The 21,610-nt window shown below is 43.9% G+C and overlaps 1 protein-coding gene across 2 annotated transcripts in view; it reads left to right on the top strand.

Moving 5' to 3' along the window:
- Nucleotides 1-21,610, top strand: part of PAK5 (p21 (RAC1) activated kinase 5) — a 59,065-nt gene that overhangs the window by 6,501 nt on the left and 30,954 nt on the right. For both annotated transcript variants that reach the window (XM_088665593.1, XM_035110085.3), the window contains one exon: nt 8,128-8,342. In XM_088665593.1, coding sequence (XP_088521719.1) covers nt 8,128-8,342 — 215 coding nt within the window. The remainder of the gene's footprint in view (nt 1-8,127; nt 8,343-21,610) is intronic.

The following is a 21,610-nucleotide window of genomic DNA, read 5'->3' as shown; positions in this document are numbered from 1 at the left end:
TTTTCTTCTTGCTGTATTAGTGCATAGATTTCAATAACGGTGGCGGCTGCGGGGCAGGAATGGCCAACTCAGAAGACATTTGGAGCAGAGCTGGGAACATCGACCGAACTCAAAACAGGATGAACTGTAGCCATTTGCAAATAGTCTTCAAGTATGCACATGGACATGGAAAGAGATGGGTTGTTCTTTCTGGCCCTCACCAAAACCATCACATATTCGAGGCACTGTTTGCTTCTGAACCAAGGGAGGCATTCGTCTTTGTGCTAAGGCAGAGTTTCCCAAACTTGGGCCTCTAGCTGTTTTTGGACTACAATTCCCATCATCCCTAGATAGCAGGATCAGTGGTCAGAGATGATGGGAATGGTAGTCCAAAAAGAGCTAGAGGCCTAAGTTTGGGAGACCTTGTGCTAAGGGCAAGCATTCTGTCAGGGCAAGCATTTTGGCTTGCCAGATGGGATCCCCATCTCCCCCCCCCCCGACACTGTTCCTAGGGTTATCCCCCCCACAAGTCTGTTTGGGGCATGTGGGGGCACAAAGTATCACCCCGTTGTGCAAGCAGAAATCCTCGCACAAGGCTCCCACTGATTAGTTCCATTCTACTCATACGTACTTGTCTCCTGCTATGTGGGTATAGCAGCCGGAGATCTGGATTGGTGCCACTACTCCACCTGCACTATGCCAACCTCCCAGGTATCTCACCCCATGACAGTTCTCCTTCCCATAGAGCCCAGTGATGCAGCAGGTGGGAGGTCAGGTGTGAAGTGGTGACCCTACTCCCAGTTGCCCATGTCACTACCCAGAGGAACACCAGAGGAATATATGTTGCATTTATTTGTAGTATCCGATGATGTGGCGGCTTTTGTAGACAAGCAAACACTTGCAAATTGAAATGGGTGGAGGGGGCTGACACTTTTATGGTCTGCTTCTGGGCTTCCTGGAAACATCTGTCTGGTCACTGATAGCAACAGGATGCTGCAGTAAATGGACCTTTGGTCTGGTTCAGCAAGGTTGCGTGGTTATATTCTAAAATTCTAAGATGAAATTCTAAGATGATAAATGTTAGTCACACTTGGGAGTAGACTGAAATTAATGGGCATAACTAACTTCAGTGGAGTTACTCTGAGTAGAACTTAGTTGAAACAAAATATAAAAATTCCTTCCAATAGCACCTTAAAAGGTAAAGGGACCCCTGACCATTAGGTCCAGTCGTGACCGACTGGGGTTGCGCGCTCATCTCGCATTATTGGCCAAGGGAGACGGTGTACAGCTTCCAGGTCATGTGGCCAGCATGACAAAGCCGCTTCTGGCAAACCAGAGCAGCACACGGAAACGCCGTTTACCTTCCCGCTGTAGCGGTTCCTATTTATCTACTTGCACTGCGTGCTTTCAAACTGCTAGGTGGGATACATATATCTTAAGTAAAGGTAAAGGGACCCCTGACCATTAGGTCTAGTCGTGACCGACTCTGGGGTTGCGCGCTCATCTCGCATTATTGGCCGAGGGAGCCGGCGTATAACTTCCAGGTCATGTGGCCAGCATGACAAAGCCGCTTCTGGCAAACCAGAGCAGCACATGGAAATGCCGTTTACCTTCCCGCTGTAGCGATTCCTATTTATCTACTTGCATTTTGACGTGCTTTCGAACTGCAGGTTGGCAGGAGCTGGGACCAAACAACGGGAGCTCACCCCGTCACAGGGATTCAAACCGCCGACCTTCTGATCAGCAAGCCCTAGGCTCAGTGGTTTAACCCACAGCACCACCTGGGTCCCTTAGCACCTTAGAGACGAACTAAGTTTGTCATTGGCATGAGCTTTCATGTGCATCATCTGAAGAAGTGTGCATGCACATGAAAGCTCATACCAATGACAAACTTAGTTGGTTTCTAAGGTGCTACTGGAAGGAATTTTTTTATTTTGTTTTGACTACAGCAGACCAACACGGCTACCTACCTGTAACTAGAACTTAGTTGAATACAGTGGTACCTTGGTACTCGAACGGCTTGGCTCCCGAACAAATTGACCCCAAATGGCGCAAACCCAAAAGTAAGTGTTCTGGTTTGCGAACTTTTTTTGGAAGCCAAACATCTGACGCAGCTTCCGTTTGAGTGCAGGAAACTCCTACAGCCAATCAGAAGCTGTGCCTTGGTTTCCGAACAGTTTCGGGAGTCAAATGGACACCTGGAATGGATTAAGTTCGAGAACCAGGGTACCACTGTAGAACCCAAATAATTTAAGCTTGAGTTGTTGTTGTTGTTGTTGCTTAAAAATAATTGAAAGTTTCAACTTATCTGGTCTTCCTGTAAACTTCACTATCTATACATTTATCTGATTTGCTGTATAATCATACCAAGAGATGATAAGAACTGAAGTCTTGCTTGCTTGCAGGCAGAAAAAAAATGCAGGTTCCGGAATACTGAAACAAATTCATCCCAACAACAGATAAAGAGTGTTGTCTCTTGGCAAGCACTTTTCTGGGAGAAGATTGCACTGTGAATTGTGGTAAAATTACCAGCATTAAATGGTAGTTGCTGCTTTAAACTTAAGGAGGCAAGGCAAACATTTTCACCCCTCTGAAAGTTCACAGAATGGGGGGCCCAGACAGTGAATGTTTTGTGACATGGGTACACTTAACTGACCCAAAGTTAACTAAAATGCTTGGTCAGATGAATACTTGTTTCCAATGGAGATTTGGAGCCAATCATTTCATCTGGGAGTTGCCATTATTCCTTGCCTGACAGTCCATTGTATCTCAGGATACGTGCTTCATCAAGATTTACAATGTCACACTCTGGTTAAAAGTTTATCAGTTGATCAGGAAAGATTATTACATGCTTAACTTGGGGTGCTATCTCTTGTTTGTTATAGCTGCGACTGTTTTATCCGCAATTGGTTTTTCTGCTGTGTAATTTACTCCTTGGTTAGAAAATGGCATATGCCACAAAATTGTACTAAAACTGATGGATTTAGTACATTTAATGTGTATGTGCAGAAGTTTCTTCTAAGCTAGCACCAGTTATGATAATCTGTTTCTGTATAAAGAATTCAAGTTCTGTCACAGTACTGTATGAAATTAGTGGACATTAACTTCGATGATTTCAGAAGCAAAATTTTGCTTAGGTTATTCTTTTTTGCAAATAAGCAAATCTCTGCAAATGCTTAATGTTTGCATCCCCTTACTCTGCAACCAGAAAAGGTAAGCCTACAGGTGCCTGGAGTAAACAATAGGCTATGGACTTAAATCACAACAGAAGACACCAAATGTAAACATGAAACCCTCTGCTACAGGTGGGGGAGAGATTCGGTTCACTTTGCATCTAAATGTGAACCTACATAATCTAGACTTTCTGAAATTCAAGAACCTAAACACAGCCCTCTGTGGAAATGTGAAGTTTTCTGAATTTTGTGATGCAGTTCTCCAGCCAAGTTAAAAGCATCTACTGGGGTAAAATGTGCATTAAAATGCATGCACACTAGTGAACACTACATGCAAAAATGCATTTTATCTCAGGAAATTGCTTAGCAATAGGGTGTATATTAGGCTGCAGGGCATACAAATTTTGTATTAGGAGAGATGTTCGCTAAAATGCAGATTAGTTTTCATGAGGACTTTTTAAATCATCGTCATCATCATCACAAACTGATGTGGTAATATGGAGAGCTGAATTTAAGATTGGGGAAATGATAACCCAAAATTGACAGATTCTCCCACCCCTAAAAAAGGTAAAAGACCACTGGATCCAGTTAAGTCCAGTCAAAGGCGACTGTGGGATTGCGGCGCTTATCTTGCTTCAGGCTGAGGGAGCCGGCATTTGTCCACAGACAGCTTTCCGGGTCATGTGGCCAGCAGGACTAAACCACTTCTTTGGCAACAGAATACCATGACAGAAGCCAGAGCACACAGAAATATCATTTACCTTCCCGCTGCAGCAGTACCTATTTATCTACTTGCACGTTTCGAACTGCTAGGTTGGCAGGAGATGGGACACAGAGCAACGGGAGCTCACCCCGTCATGCGGATTCGAACCGCTGACCTTCCAATCAGCAAGCCCAAGAGGCTCAGTGGTTTAGACCACAGTGCCACCCGCTCTCCTACCCTACCAACACCATGTGGCATGCATAGGACAGTTCCCCTTATTTCAAAATCTCAAGTCAAACAGGGAACAAAGTGGTTAGTGTGGGTGTGTTTTCAGAAGTGAGGAACATACTGAAAAATGTTTCAGCCTTGAAACTGAAAGGTCTATATTTAAGTCATGTTTTACCTGTGTGAACACGTTGACATATAACCCTGCAGCTATGTACTATCCCATTTTCACTTTTAAAGATTTCTTCCTGCTGTTATCCCAGCATGCACAACCTTTACGTAAAATACAACAGAATTATTTAAACTGGCAAGTAAATCAGTCTGTTTCGGATGTAATAGTACTAAGTTATGGGTATGCACCATATTACTTAAGTGAAATACAGTGCAATTTGCAATATTGTACAGAAATAATATCACCTATTACAGTAATTAAGCAGTGACAGGTTTATAGAGTGCTGGAAGGCGAAATTCAGTTTAGATTTGGGTCCTTTCCCCCCTATTAGTGCTGTGAGCTAAAGAGAAATTGCAATGCATTAACAAAACCAGTACCATTAGTTTTTACCTGGCTCTCCTTTTTTTCAGGGTTGTCATCATCACTCAGCTGATGAATTCCATCAGCAGAACTAGGAAGGTAGCGATTTTGGGTGGTTCCCCCTCTCCCTGCATCTCACCTCAGCTACTCCATGGCTTGTGGGATCCATCAGGGCACACTGGGGGCCAGGGCATAGCTGCCAAGTACCCCGTTTTCTCAGGGAAAACCTCGATTTTACTTACCTTTTCCCCGTGGTCCCCCGTATCACTTTGTCTCCCGTTTTTCTCCGTTATTTTCCCCTGACGGCGGCCATTTTTTTTTTTCTGATTTGCCCTTCTATGGGCATCAAAAATGGCCGCCGGCGGCTTCAAAAGTCGCATCTACGCATGTCCGGAAGTGCATAGACGCGACTTCTGGTGTTGTCAGCGGCAATTTTTGGTGCCCATAGAAGGGCAAAGCGACACCGGAAGTTACATCGACGCAACTTCCAGTGTCACACGGCTGCCGGTCTCGGATTCTGCAGTCCGGGACTTGGAAGGTAAGGGCCAGGGGCTGCAGGGGAAGGGTGAATCCCTAAAAATTGCTTCCCTCTCCATTCCACTGACTCTCAGTTACTTTCAGCTGAGTGACACTGTTGGTTGGATGCAACCTTCAGATCAGTTTATCTCCTCCATAGAAAATGACTGATCACCCTGGTGAGTTGCTTAAGTTGCTTTCGCATACACCTGATCGGTCAAGTTGATCATGGGTGGCGTCAGCTTCTGAATGACGTGGAACAAATCAGGGTGGGCAGAGCTCCGTGCCAATACGCTGCATGAATCAATTGCCCACTGAACTACAATGCTCAAGGGTGGAGTCTATTGTAATGGTCAGTAGAAAACCATTCATCGTTCAGCCCGGACACTGAGGTCCAGCTCCGAGGGCCTTCTGCCGGTTCCCTCACTGCAAGAAGTGAGGTTACAGGGAACCAGGCAGAGGGCCTTCTCCGTAGTGGCACCCACCCTGTGGAACACCCTTCCATCAGATGTCAAGGAAATCAACAACTACCTGACTTTTAGAAGACATCTGAAGGCAGCCCTGTTTAGGGAAGTTTTTAATGTTTGATGTTTTATTATGTTTTTAATATTCTGTTGGAAGCCGCCCAGAGTGACTGATTAAGCCCAGCCAGATTGGCGGGGTATAAATTATTATTATTATTAAGCATGCCTGTGCTCAGGTAGGTCTGCTAGCCTCTGAACTGAATGAGAACTAAATGCTAACTAGGATTGCTTTATCGTTTTCTGTATTCTACCAAAGTTTTATCCAGAAGAGATATTAATTAGGAAGTATAAGGGGGAAGTAGCAAGGTGTAATAACAAATAATCACATAGCATCTAATGAAGATTTTGCAAGGTATAGCAGAGTAATCCTTTCCTCATAACCATCCCGTGTAGTGCTTAATCCCAAGGTATACAATGCATGGAACTGCATTGTAAGGCAGGAATTTTGCAGGGACCCATTTTTAGGCTGCAATCCTAAACATACTCACCAGAGGTTAAGTCTGATTGAACTTAAAGGGATTTACGCCTAAGTAAACATGCTTGGGATTGTACCATGTGCCATTCAAAGTTGTTGGGTTTTTTTTGAACGAAATCTGCAGGGTTTGTGACACCATATTTATATGGAATTTCTTGGGATGTTTTCCAAGCAGCTTTTGCTTAAAGCTCCAAGATCCTTTAGGTTGCATCCCCACCCCCTTCAGATCATCTGAGTTACTTTCTTCTGTGCAGCAAAAAAAAGGGGGTTTTAAAAGAAAGTTCTCTGGAATTCTCCACTGCTTTGTTTAATGCAACAGCGGGTGTGTTGTATCTCAGGTTTCATTTAATGCTTGTATTCCAAGGGAAAATACTAAGATTGGATGGATGGATTGGCAGGTTGATTGGATCTTTCCATGGCGTGCTTCTTGCTGAAGTGATCTGCTTCAATGCGCACCATGACCTAGCTCACAATTTCGACCATAATTAACTGAGTGCCCTTTCCCCAATCAGGCAATTAGGGCTCTGACCCGCAATCAGAGAGCACGGGAGGAAAGCAATCAGATTATCACTTTGCCACACAGCAGGTCAACTCAAGCTTCATTCCGATATGCTTGGAGGATTATTCAAATTGTCCCTTAACATACCCAAGAACTCTGTTTAAAAAGCAGCTAGCCAAGGGGCGGCTAACGGAGTAAATGAGACCATTGAGGCCGAAGGATCCAAAACAATCGAAACAAATATCCAACCACTTAAAAAACATATTATAAATAAATAAATATTTCCGCGTGACGTTTCTCCTTGCAGACGGTAACAACAACCCGACGGCGGTAAAGTCTGCAGAATTTTGAGTGGCTGAAAACGAGTGCTTCTTCGTTCGTATGATTTAAATTTAGAACTTGTGTCTCTCTGGTGGCATTTTTTTCCTGTTTGGCATACTGTGTGTAGGAACCTGTACTTCTGTATATAGATGCAATGGTTGGCGGCTGATGCAGATGACATTTCTTATATATATATATATATATATATATATATATATATATATATATATACACAGTATATAAAAGCACATACAAAAGATGGCAGGTAAGAATTCAGAAGCTAAAAAGGCAGGGGCATTAAGAGAAAGGTCTTCATACATTGACGGAATGCCATCAGAAAGGGGAACAAATTCGCTTCCTTAAGGAAGAGAATTCAATAGCCTGAGTGTAACCTTCCCATGACCGTTCAATATAATTCAGTGTATCTTCTTTCGATATGGATCATAGCGGTTACAATCATGGGCAGTTTCAGAGGGTGGGCTGAGGAGGGGGCAAAGAAGGAGCTTGCCTCCCATTTACCCCCATTGCTGTCATTAACATATCCTGATTTCCTTTCGTTTCAAAGTCTTAACATGAGGGACACAACACATCCACCCACTTTGCCCTTTCTCTGTGTGCCCCCCCCCCCCGTGCTGCCACTAGTTACAATTTAACAGGTTGTAGAATAAGGGGGATTGCCTTTCCTCAGGTTCACTAAACATGACAACCTGCCATTATCTCCTCCAGGTTGGGGTAGCTTGCTCTGAGGTCACAGAAGGAAGCCTGCAATCCAAGATCCTTTAAGTGGAAATGCCATTAAACACAAGATGACCATGCAAACATGTGCTTGACCATTGATTTCAATGGGTCTTCTCTGATCATCTCTAACACTGAATATTGCCCTTATACTCTGAACTAAATGAAACCATTCTTTTTGGCTGCTCTCCCGGTGTGAAAACAATTTGTTGCAAAATGTCTTTCAGATATTTGATTATTGCTACCTTAAATTCTGGTGTTGTCCATAATTCAGATTTCTCAACAAAGAGCCTGGCGGCATCTGAAAGGCTTGACATTTTTTCTATCATAGGCATGGAGCCTTATCAATTTCTCGTTTTTAACCATTTCATCCAATGTAGCAAATTGTGCTTGAATGACTTAAAATATCTTAGCGCAAAGGTAATATTCTCCTTTGTCCTCCCAGGTTTTTCCACCATGTTTGGAAAGAAAAAGAAAAAGCTTGAAATTTCCGGCCCTTCAAATTTTGAACACAGGGTGCACACTGGATTTGATCACAGAGAACAGAAGTTCACCGGACTACCTCAACAGTGGCATAGTTTGCTAGCAGACACAGCAAACAGGCCGAAGCCTATGGTGGATCCTTCATGCATTACCCCGATCCAACTTGCTCCAATGAAGGTAAGCAGATTATATGCACCCCAATTAGTGCATATATTAGTGGAAACTCCGTGACGTGTCCTTCAGGGAGCTTGCCCATTTCTGTTGCAGAAGAAAAGGGCAGGTTCTCTCTTGAGAAAATACCTGAATAGCTGGACATGCATGTCCATAGGTGTCAGAGGTTCTTGCGGCTACTCTTGAATAACGATGCTCCATATCTGCTTGTCTTTAAGATGTTTTTTATTGTGCATTCTATTTACAGTGCAAAGTGCCTGGAAAGCATGTCTGCTTTGTCTGAGTTAGAATCTCGCAATGGCTTCTTTCTGTTTCACGCCCAACATAACAGCCTGGGAACTCCAAAGCGCCTCCCCCTTGTCCTACTGGGTACCGTACGCCTCAATTCAGGCGTCGGGGGGAAGGGCCGCCCTCTGACTGCTCTCCGGTCCCTTCCTCCCCAGCTTCCTCCCTCTCTACTCGGTGTGGAGGCTGTTTGACGCTGCCAGAGCCTTGTCTCCCCCCCTCAGCTTCCTGACTCCTGTAATCTGATCCGCTGCTGGACTACTGCTCTGAGAGGAACTCGACCTGATGATGGGAGGGGGGCTGTTCCATATAAGCCTTCCCCCTTACAATAGGACATGTTTGTTATGCAAAGATTGCAATCTTAAATGAATTTTGCTTTGCAATACACAGAAATGGGCGAGCGGTGGAACCTCTATAGATGCTTAATGTAACTAACTAAAACAAACAAAACTCCTAAGTTTGGAGTTTCGACACAGGAGAGAAAAGTGTGAGTTTCCAGTTCACAACCCAACCAAAAGCATATTTTCAAATTAGGGTTTGAGAATTCGATTCAGCAGGAACACCAAGAGACATCCCAAAACCAACATTGCAGACTTTCCCCAAATCCACATAGCCATTGAGCAGCTTTTGAGCACCATGGTTCAGCTGAGGATACACAAAAAGAGTAATGTTCCTCTGAACCCCAGGCTAACGACATGTATATACAAGTCCATAAAATAGACCTTGTTGTCATCCTCAATTTTGCCCTGTCCCCTCCAGCAAGAGTAAAGCAGGTTTTCTCCTTGTGTCCTTGTTTGTTGTAGATTATTTGCTGCCTATCAGTTTATCCTTTCAAATCGATATTCTTAATAGTTATTTTTAACAAGCCGTCTCTGAGCAAAAAGTTGTAATTTAATGTAATATAATATAATATAATCTTGGGTAATATAAAGCGGAAATCAATGTTTACTTCCCACTTTCTCACCCAATCATCCTAGCTACTTATGAAGCAGTAAGCTGGGAGGCTTAAAAACAATGTTCTTTAAATAAATCCACGAGGACTTTGGAGTTCAGTTTGAAGTCAGCTTGCATTTTCTTATGCAGCGATTGATGGATATCAGTTAATGAAACCATGTAGACAACTGAACAGCATATATTCACAATTCCAGTTGTCAGGACTGTCTGCTCGCTGTTTGTTTGTTTCCCCCCCCTGTCCAGTCTTCTAAAGCTTTGCATGTAAAGAATATTACAGCCAGCTGGATCAGACCAAAGCCCTAACTGCTCCTTGTCTGCTGTCTCCAGGAACATATTCAAATTCACACTGCCTCTTGCAGCGGAGGAAGAATGTAGCCATTGTAGATAGTAGTCATTGGTAGGGTTAGCGTCCGTGAATTCGCTTGATCCTCTTAAAGCCACGCAGAATGATGGCCATTGTTATTCCTTAATGGGAAAAGGACCCCCACCCACCCACCCACCCACAGTTTTTTCTACCACCCTCTTGCCCTCTCCTCCAGCTGCATTGTTGCAGGCTCAAGAGATTCATGCAGTGCGATCCTATGAATGAAGGGAGAACACAGTGTATCCTAGCGCCGCCTTTAATTATGCTAAATTCTATTAGCGCTTTGGATTAAAAGAAAGGAATATCTGGAAGCAGAGAAAGGGGTCTCATGTAAGGTAAGTTTACCTGCATTGTAGGATCTTGAGGTTTTGCTGTCATCTAGTGGCCATGTTCTTTATTGTTCAGAATATACAATTTGCATCACCTAGGAGTGGATAATATGCTATTGTGTGCTGGTGAGGGAAAGAGTCCTTTATCCAATTTCCTTTAAATCCGTTTTCTGTTCGGGCACCACAGAGACCTTACTAAGGATCCTCCCCACCACTCATAATCCAGCATTGCCTCTCTCTCGGGTGGAAAGTGGTAGAAATGCTGTGTATTAATTAATTGAAATGTATGCAAAGTCCATCTACCCGAACACTGTCTACTCCGATTGGTGGTGACTTTCGGGCATCAGAGATCTTGAAATGCCTTGCTGCTTTAAATCTGTTACATTGGTGGAATGGGGGATCGTCTGCATGTAAAGCACAGTGAATTTATTCAACATGTTTTTATTTCATTAAAGCTGGCCAAGGTGGTTAACTCAGGGCGTAATAAATAATCAACATCGCAAAAGCTTTCTTGCTAAGTTACAGCCTTGCAATGTGAATTAGGCTGAATGATAATAACTTGTCTGAGATCGTTTACCAGGGCTGATTCTACACAGATATTAAAAAACGCTGTGAAAATGCGTTTTAAAAAGTTGTAAAATATATATGGAATTTTCCATTAGCTCATCGTCGCCATCTAGTGTCACATTTGTATAATGCACTTAAAACGTTATATTTGCAGCTGTATAGCTGAGTCCTCGGAGTAAGGCCCTCTTTACGCCTTACTCGCATGTTCAGGGCAAGTTTATTGAAAGAGACTTGCTGGTCCACCTTTAGCTCCACCCAGAGTCACTTTCCCCCTCCTACCCCAACCTTTCTCATCCTCTTGTTCAGCATATTGCACTATGGAGCCATCTCTCCACGGTGATTGACTCACCGTGCAACCTTGTGATCACACTGGGTTCTAAATCACTCGCAGCACCTCCACACGATGAGAAGGTTCCCCACTGCAGACATTATGCTGAACTCGATGGAGCAACAGTGGCGGCAAAAGGAGCAGTGTGACTTAGCTTCGAGAAACGAATCCCCACAGAAAAACCACTGGCCCAAACTTAATATCCTTAGTATTTGTTCTTCCATCATCCACTTCTTTCTTTCATTTTTTGGGGGGTATTTGCTGTATTTTTGTTTTGTACTTTTCAAGTTTATACATTTCACTTTTCATTTTGACATTTCAAAACTTGACTTCCTCCCCCCTCTTTCTATGGTTCCTTAAATTTATTTTTAATATCTTCTGCATATCCAAATTAAGTTAATTTGCTCATTTGTTTATCTTCTTTAAATTTATACTCTTATAAAACTGCAGGTTATCACAATAATCCTGCCAATGTTTTTGTCTGTTTATAATTCATCTGTATATATTCAATAAACCATTTCCATCATTTTATTTTTAAAAAATTGTTATCTTGATTTCTTATTCTTCCAGTAAATTTTTCAATTTCTGCATTTTCCGTATGTTTTTGTATCCATTCTTCCTTTTCTGGGACTTCTTCTGCTTCTTTCCATTTTGGGGCCAGTAACATTCTTGCCGCTGTAGTAGAATACATGAATAAGTTTCTATACATTTTAGGTAGTTCTGTCCCTATGATTCCCACTTCTTTCTTTCAAGAGTAAATCTAGATCCGATATGTGCTTATACTTGCAGTCACACTGCATCATGGAATTTGTAGTCTGCATAAAAAGACTCTCATTCTGGTATATCCCCCCCCCCGGTGTGTGCAGGTGGGGCATGGTGCAAACAGAGATGGTGGTGGCTATCCTAAATGTAATAATAATAATAATAATAATAATAATAATAATAATAATAATAATAATAATAAAATAAATAATAATTATTATTTATACCCCGCCCATCTGGCTGGGTTTTCTCAGCCACTCTGGGTGGCTTACAACAGATTAAAGATTAAAAGCCTCTCTAAACAGAGCTGCCTTCAGGGCTGCCTTCTGATGGGAGGGCATTCCACAGGGCGGGTGTCACTACCGAGAAGGCCCTCTGCCTGGTTCCCTGCAAATTGGCTTCTCACAATGAGGGAACCGCCAGAAGGCCCTCAGCACTTGACCTCCATGTCCGGGCAGAACGATGGGGGTGGATATGCTCCTTCAGGCAGGGCCGGCTCTAACGCAAGGCTGGGTGACACAATGCCTTCAAAGGTAGCCCCACGTAGAGCGCATTGCAGTAGTCCAACCGGGAGATAACTAGAGCAAGCAGCATTCTGGCGAGACAGTCTGCAGGCAGGTAGGGTCTCAGCCTGCGTACCATATGGAGCTGATAGACAGCTGCCCTGGACACAGAATTGACCTGCACCTCCATGGACAGCTGTGAGTCCAAAATGACTCCCAGGCTGCGCACCTGGTCCTTCAGGGGCACAATTACCCCATTCAAGACCAGGGAGTCCTCCACACCTGCCCACCTCCTGTCCCCCACAAACAGTACTTCTGTCTTGTCAGGATTCAACCTCAATCTGTTAGCCGCCATCCATCCTCTAACCGCCTCCAGGCACTCACACAGGACCTTCACCGCCTTCACTGGTTCTGATTTGAAGGAGAGGAAGAGCTGGGTATCATCCGCATACTGATGAACACCCAGTCCAAACCCCCTGATGATCTCTCCCTGTGACTGCATGTCCATGTTAAAAAGCATGGGGAAGAGGACAGAACCCTGAGGCACCCCACAAGTGAGAGCCCAGGGGTCTGAACACTCATCCCCCCACCACCACTTTCTGAACACGGCCCAGGAGGAAGGAGTGGAACCACTGTATAACAGTGCCCCCAGCTCCCAACCCCTCTAGACGGTCCAGAAGGATGTTATGGTCGATCGTGTCAAAAGCCGCTGAGAGATCCAGCAGAACTAGGAAACAGCTCTCACCTTTGTCCCTAGCCTGCACACTATTAAATATACTTTTTGCATTGAATGCATTTAAAGTATGGCACCCTGTCGAAGAAGCAGACTGTGCAAATGTTACAGGAAAGCTGCACAGATTCTTCTACTCCGCTCCAACCAGTTAGTTGCACACTACATCATGGGGCCGGCAAGTTTTAAAGCTGCGTAACTATAGAGCCATTGCTGGGTTTGCAAATTGTTCAATGCTGGGCTTCAGCGAGGGATTTGCAATTGAGCTCTTTCACTTCCCTTCACACTGCTGACAGTGAGAGAATAGACAAGCGTACTGGGAAGTAGAGATTAAAAATATAAAATGAACCATTTGGGCAAAAACAATGGAATTCCACGATATGATATTGTATTATGTCAGTGGGTACCAAAGGATTTAAATAGCATGAGAATATGGAATGTGTATTTTGGCTTGAAAACACACAAGTACCTATTGTGTGAGTGTGAGCAATGGGTTTAATGCAGGCAATTGGATACAACCACATCTTCTGACTTGAATGGACTGCTACAAAATCTGGCAGCAGCTCCCACCCCACTCCTAAAGGCCCTATGCTGTATGTGTGTTATAGACAGACTGCTCTTGCACAGCTGTCTGGAAATGGTGTTAATGTGCCACCTAGTGCCAATGGATAAAACTACCAATGAAATAAGGTGAGTTAAAAACAACTGTCTTTTGGCATATTAAATACTAGCAGATTTATTGCGGCATAAGCTTTTATGGACCATCTTGCATTATGGACTATATTGCAATACATGCACACACTGACCTTACATTGTTGCCACAAAATGGAAAAGCTGAACTATATTTGATGGTCTTTGGGGCTCCCAGATTGCAACAACCAGACCTTCAAAGCTTATATGCCACAGTAGATCTATGAGGGTGATAGCCAACCATTGTCTTACTCAGAGAAGACCCACTGAAATCAGTGGACTCAAATAACACAGTTGGCTGTCACTCTTAATTTTAAGGTATCATAGAATTGGAAGGGACTCTGCGGATCATCTGCTCCAACCCCCTGCAATAGCGGGAATATGCAGCTGTCCCATGCGGGAATCGAACCGCAAGCACCATGTTCTAACCAACTGAGCTATCCAGATACACAAATCATAGTTGCTGTCACTGTTGCTTTGCTACAAAACAGCAGACTAAGCCAGCTACCCTTCTTTAATGTGTCATACAAGCGACTGATGATTTCCCCAATGTATTGATGCCAACCTACAATGACACTGCCCTACTGATTCCATAAAAACAGCCATGAAATAACAAATGAACTGCACATTGCAAAATCTTATTTCATTGACTCTGTCTTAACACCTCAAATAGTAGTGATAGAAGTAGTGGATAAGTGAGGCTTATCCACATGTTTTACTGGTTCTGTTATGAAGAAGCAATGATCTAGATTGGCCTTCCCCAACCTGATGCCCTCCAGATGTTTCGGACCAAAATTCCTATCAGTCCCAGACAGCAGGGATTATGGGAGATGTAGTCCAGATCTAAAGTGCTAAGTTACAAATGCTCAAAGACTAGGTGGAATGTTCCTTTCCCCTCCACCTTTTCCATACGACAGTCTACTTTGGAAAGTTTCAAAAGCAGTTTGACGTGTGGTAGTGGAACTGCTGTTGGAGAGAAGCAAATCCAAAACCACCTTAGGCATGTCAAACCAGTTGTGTACTTCTTTGAGTATTGGACAACATGGCGTGATATGATCAGGAATCATATCAATTTTAGGAAAATATTGCCAGAAAAGCTTTGATCCTATGCATGCATAACTGGGACTAAGTTCTATAGAATCAGGATATATATATATATATACACACACACACACACACACACACACACACACACACCACACACACAATTTCTGAAATGAAAAATCAAGATCGTTTTCTGAAATTCAATTTTATAATCTTGTTAGATTTTGAAACTTTCCCAAAAGTCTGAGATGATTTCATTTCATCATTGGGGTATTTGGCTAAATTGTCGCTCCTGTAAAGAAAGGAATAAGAGTCACTGCTATATTTCATTGCTAATTGTGGACACAAGGTGGCAGCAGAAAGCGTTTCAGCATGCAGATAAGGCGTCATCTCTTTAAACAGAAATGTGGTGAGAGTTTTGTTTAAAATAAATCCAGTGTGATGAAGTTGTCATTTGCATGTGATTACCCTTATTAAGGGACTGCTTTCTCACTTCATAATCTGAGATTGCAACCGATGTATGCAAATTCCAAGATCTGAACAGGCAACATGTCAGATGCTTATTAAAGGTAAAGGGACCCCTGACTGTTAGGTCCAGTTGCAGACAACTCTGCAGTTGTGCCGCTCATCTCGCTTTACTGACCGAGGGAGCCGGCATACAGCTTCCGGGTCATGTGGCCAGCATGACAAAGCCGCTTCTGGCGAACCAGAGCAGCGCACGGAAACGCCATTTACCTTCCTGCCAGAGCAGTACCTATTTATCTACTTGCACTTTGACGTGCTTTCGAACTGCTAGGTGGGCAGGAGCTGGGACTGAACAATGGGAGCTCACCCCATCGTGGGAATTTGAACCGCTGACCTTCTGATCAGCAAGCCCTAGGCTCTGTGGTTTACACCACAGCGCCACCCGCGTCCCCAGATGCTTATTAGGATGTGTGATTGCCCCCTTGTTCCCTCCATAAAGGATAGAATATTTTTTTGAGCACGCCTGTTGAATTCTCATCATACCCCATGCCATGTCTTCTGTGTCTTCCTACCCCAAGATCATTCCTTGAGGCAGCAGAGGCAGGCTGCTCCCAATCTCCAGTGGGACATATTTTCCCACTTGGAAGCTGGTACTACAAGTCCCAGAATCCTCAAGGAGACATCTTCTCTGCAAAGATTCTGGGATTTGTCCTTCTCTGACCTGCTGGCAGCAAAAGATGCTCTGCTGGGGACTGAGTACTTCTCTGCCACCTGCCTCCCGATATATGTTTGGGACCTTGAACAAGAGAGGCAGCAGAAGAAGGTTTTAATCAGAATAGAGGCAGATTTGTCTGTTCTAGGTGGTGATCACAGCCAGCTTGGGCTGCTAGTGAGCAGGGGGACAGTCAGAGGTTCAGTCACCAACAGGACCTTGGACAGCGCTAAATGGAGCTTGGCTTGATAGCTTATGAAAGAAGAGCTCAGATGTTGCTTCAGCAACAATCTGGAGTTCACTGGGGGTTTAAACAGGCTGCAGTTCAGTTTAGTTTGTTCCCCTACAGGGAAAAGCCTCCTAGTTTCATAAACATTGGCTCTCTGACTGAACTGAAAATTTTATGGCTCGGCAACAGTTTCAGGGCCGAAGTCCTTGAAATCCAAGGATGATGATAATGCAATCTCCTCCAGCTGGGGAGGCAGGGTATGGGTTTTATACCCTCTAGGGGAGGGGAGGCAGAAATCATCACTAAAGCACAATAAAAAGGACATCTGGAGCCCCCCCCAACTGAAAATACAGGGAGCAATTAGACTGGAAGGAGGCAGGGTGCTTGCTTAACTGCTTAACTGCTTCAGCAGTTAAAATGTTTTTTTATCCACCTCTGGCAATAGAACTGGGGAAAGCTGTACAAGAAGTTGCAATACATGCAAGTGCAGGGGTCTGTAAAATAGTACATAGCGGGTCCCTGGGTCTCCAGCAGGGTAGTGCGAAACTGATATTATGCAGACGGCATATAATCATCATTAAATGGTTCTAGTCTTGAATGCTAAGTTGGTCTGAAAAGGCAGGCAGCCCACTTGTCTGGAAAATGCATACAGCTACCATGCTGATTTATAACTTACTATTTATACAGTGTGTGCATTATTATAACTTGCTCTTGCCTACATGGTAAAAAAGTGCTGTGTTAGTCTCCTCTGGTGTTCACTTAAACATGGATATATGTTTATGCAGGTGGTGCTGTGGTCTAAACCTAGGTGGCGCTGTGGCCTAGAGCTTGCCAATAGGAAAGTCAGCAGTTCCAATCCCCATGACGGAGTGAGCTCCCATTGCTTGGTTCCTGGTCCTACCAACCTAGCAGTTCGAAAGTACGTCAAAGTGCAAGTAGATAAATAGGTACGGCTCCGGTGGGAAGGTAAACGGTGTTTCAGTGCGCTGCTCTGGTTCACCAGAAGTGGCTTAGTCATGCTGGCCACATGACTCGGAAAAACTGTCTTTGGACAAACGTCGGCTCCCTCGGCCAGTAAAGCAAAATGAGCGCCGCAACCCCAGAGTCATTCGCGACTGGACTTAACTGTCAGGAGTCCTTTACCTTTCATGTACATGACACAGGACAACTTAGAACACCATAAGAACACCACTTGTTGCAATGCCTGGGAAGGAACTCTCTGAGTCATTGCAGCAGCTAATACAGAAATTATCTTTATTAGTTAATATCAGACAGTCGATACAGCTGCATCGGCATGAAAAGATAATAAGCCTGTCAAAGTTTCTGCAATGTGCAGAAGTGTGGGTTGATATGACTGCAACGGCAGCAGGGATTATGCCCAGGTACAAAGCTATGATGTCTCTCAGGAACAGAGAGGAATCGGGATGCCTTGCTCACCATTCTAAGGGTCTTTCAACCGCTGTGGAGCCAACTCTGCCAGGGCAAACCTATATGCTCGGTTAATATGTAATGCTAGCATATGGGATTGAAATTGGCAGCTCGTCTAGTGTGATGGATTTGCTTCACTTCTTTTACACGGGATGTGGATGTAGCAGCAATTGCATTAATGTGGCTGTCCACAACTCAAGGATCAGGGAGACTTATCATGCAATCCTATTATTCATGTTTGCTCAGAAGAAAGTCCCACTGTGCTCAATGGAGGGCCAATATGGAGTGAAATGGCCTCCCCAGGTTCACCATTCATAATTTTTGGTTGCAACTGCAGAAACAGCTTTAATATTGTCAAATATTGTTTTTATAGTGATAAAGGAAGCACTGGTGGGGATGGGAATTGTAGTCAAAAACATCTGGAGGGGTAAAAGGTAAAGGACCCCAGGATGGTTAAATCCAGTCAAAGGCGACGATGGAGTTTTGGCATTCATCTCGCTTTCAGGCCGAGGAAGGCGGTGTTTGTCTGCAGACAACTTTCCGGGTCATCTGGGCAGCATGACTAAACCACTTCTGGTCCAATGGAATACCGTGACAGAAGCCAGAATTTATGGAAACACTGTTTACCTTCCTGCCACAGCAGTACCTATTTATCTACTTGCACTGGTGTGCTTTTGAACTGCTAGGTTGACAGGAGCTGGGGCAGAGCAACGGGAGCTCACCCCATCACGGGGATTTGAACTGCCTACCTTCCGATCAGCAAGCCCAACAGGCTCAGTAGTTTAGACCACAGCACCACCCACGGACACCAGATGGGCAAAGATTGTTCTGTTCCTCCTCTCTTAGCCCATTGCTTCCTTCATCCACCAATATCCACCAATCCACCATTCATTATTTAAGAGGAATTTCTCAGGAGAGTGTTTTCTGAGAAATTTTCCAGACATTTTCTTTTTTTATCCCCACCCAAACGGCAGAGAACTCTCACCTCCCCATCAGAGAGAACATCGGGCAAAATTCTGTCTCCCAGTTTCAACACCTACAGACAGCATGGAGAATTTTTGGTGACTGTTTTCACTCAGCCCCAATTCCCCTATCCACCCACCAACAGAAATAAAATGGGATAGAATCAGACAGAACATAGGTTTGAGTTAATCGTCTACTAGAAGACAACTATAATATTGGGGTCAGAATACAAACCAGTACAATTTCCCTGGCACCCACTTGTGAATAGCCATTTTATATTAATGGTGGATTGGGGAGTTTATCATTGACTATTTTCTGAAGTCAGAACATGGTTGTTTATACTTAATTTATCTTTAGGGATGTAAGTGCCTTTCCCTCTGTATAAAGCTCCTCTTTCCCCCTCAAATATTCATGAATTAATATGAGAACATTAATTAGATTTGTACAGAATTTAGGCCTGGCTCTTCAAAGGAATCTTTCACGAATGGCTGCATGTGTATATGTTTCTGTCCATTTTAGTTGTTACTTGTCCTATAAATGCACACTTAGAAATATACTATTTCTTTAAGGGAAAAGCGGGAATGCATCCTCAACATGAACATAAAATATAGAATTATTTGCTTAACGTGAGTTCTTATTGGGGCAAAGCAGTTAATCATCTACTTCATTATAGTCAGCGTTAATACAGTGGTTTTTAAACAGGAGCTGTTTTTCATCTCCTCTTTGTAACATGGTGAGACAGCTGTTCTTACAGACAGATCCATTATAGCTTATCACTAGAGAACAGGCCGCTAACATAACACCATGAATTATGGCTATTGTCACCGGCAGCCAGAACAAATGCCGGAACTCTTCAGAAAGCAATGGAAAGCAGAAGATATCTGCTCTTAAGGAGAAGTGGGCTTTAACTCAAAGAGATTGGCTTTCATTGATTTTAATGTATGAGAGTCGCTATGGCACAGAGGTGTGGCATAACTTAGCATTGCGATATTGATCTCTCCCAAGCTGCATTCTGGTTTGCATTAATGCGTGCTGTTTAGCACTCACCAGAGGTAGCGGTATGATAACAAATAGCAGCTGAAACGGTGGGGCGGTGCATGCTCTCGTCTTTGCTATGCTCAGGGGTGCCATGTGGGAGAACGTCCTCTTCTTGTCCTGCCCCAGCCCCTGTTTGGAAACTTTTTGAGAGCAACTTGTACCTCTGGTCAACTCATTGTTATAAACAATAAAATGGGTGTGTGGACTATGAATGCAGGTTGAAAGCACAAGCCTTTTGCTGGGAATCACAATTGGGGACGGTGCGGTTGTGATCAGGCTCGGCTTGTGGGAACCGCCCCCCCTTCCTGCAACTTCCTGAGAAAAGGAGGGCAGTATAGATTTAGAACAGTGGTTTGCAGAGGGTCATAGTTCAGAGGGGAGAAGCTGGGAAATATTGGGAGAATAGCAGGAAGAAGAAGCACCAGGGGAGAGACAGCTGACAGACTCAGTGTCTCTAGAAAGCATTCCTGACCACCACTCCTCTCCTAGGACCAGGTGTGCACTGAGAGTAGCAGAACAGAAAGCTCAGGGGCAGAAAGCACAGATCAGCTGGCACAGGGGTGACGTAATACTGTATGGGAGAGATGGAGGGAGTGGGACTTTACTTGGAGCAACGCCATTACCTAGAGAGAGACCACATTCCTTTGTCTCTCACTGTGAATATTGAATAAACTACTTGGTAAGAACTCTTCTTATCTGCTTCTTTGCTGCCATCATGGGAGGGGTACAGTGGGTTCTCCATAGACATCTGGTTGGCCACTGTGAGAGCAAAGTGAAGGACTAGATGGATCTTTGGTCTGATCCATCAGACTCTTCTTAAGTTCTTAGGTAAGGTCTGATGTGAGACACCAGTTCAGCTCACCTCCTAGGAGAATATATGCTGCTTGCCTGCAACTATGCCTTGCTGGTATTGTTGGCAATGGGGAGACAATGGAGTGTGCCTCCAGTGGTGAAGCTCAGCCTGGTCACTGCGTCTGGAGATCCTGGGTTGCCCAGATGACCAGATCCCTCCTTTCAGCCATGCTGATGTGATCTGATCCAATGGAAAGCAGAGTGATACGTTAGGCACCAGCTTGGCTGCAGGAGTTGTCGGAAGGAGCCACACAAGGCGCCATCCAGCCATCTTAGGGACTCCACTCCAGATTTGTGTAGGGTTTACTCCTGAGCTTTTTTCTCTCCTGAAGATATCCTGCAAGACAGCAAAAGTTTTGGATCAGAGTTTTCCTTCTCCATATGTGATAAAAGAGGAAACAGGACTTCTCATTGCTTAGCAATATGGGGAACATGCAACAATATTTTGTAATTTTATACTATTATGAAGGGGGTGGCCTTCCAGGTGTTCTTGAACTACAGTTCCCATCATCCCTGACCATTGACCACATTGGTTGGAGCTCGTAGAGAATAGATTCCAACAATATCTGGAAGTTACCATGTTTCTTTCCCTCATTCTGTGACCATAAATCTTCTGAGTTTCCCCACATCCTTGAGCGTTATGAAGTCCCACAGTCAAGTCATACCAAGCTTTGGTTTCCTCTTGGAGGAGAAATCACTGGAGATTAGCAACTGTGCCCCAAATGAATCCTTTTGTATGGGTTTGGGGTTTTTTTATATTTAAAAAGCAAAAACATAATCTTGATTTTTCTTTAAAAACATATGCCCTGTGTAATGCAGTTTGCAAATATCCAACAAATATGGCCATCAGGCAGGCAAGGCCCTGTTGTTGTTGTTGTTGTTGATGATGATGATGATTTATTTTCTCACAAAGTTATCCAAAGTAACTTTTTTTAAAACAACAACAACAACTAAGAACAACCACAAAACCCTAAGAACACAGCTAAAAAAAATCAAAAGGCAGGATCCGACTCCATTAGAAGAGGCCACAA

Source organism: Zootoca vivipara, chromosome 3 (assembly GCF_965207765.1).
Source record: "Zootoca vivipara chromosome 3, rZooViv2.hap1.1, whole genome shotgun sequence".
Classification (NCBI taxonomy): Eukaryota; Metazoa; Chordata; class Lepidosauria; order Squamata; family Lacertidae; genus Zootoca; species Zootoca vivipara.
Note: the sequence above shows the minus strand (reverse complement) of the source record. Positions and strands in the feature narration are given on the sequence as shown.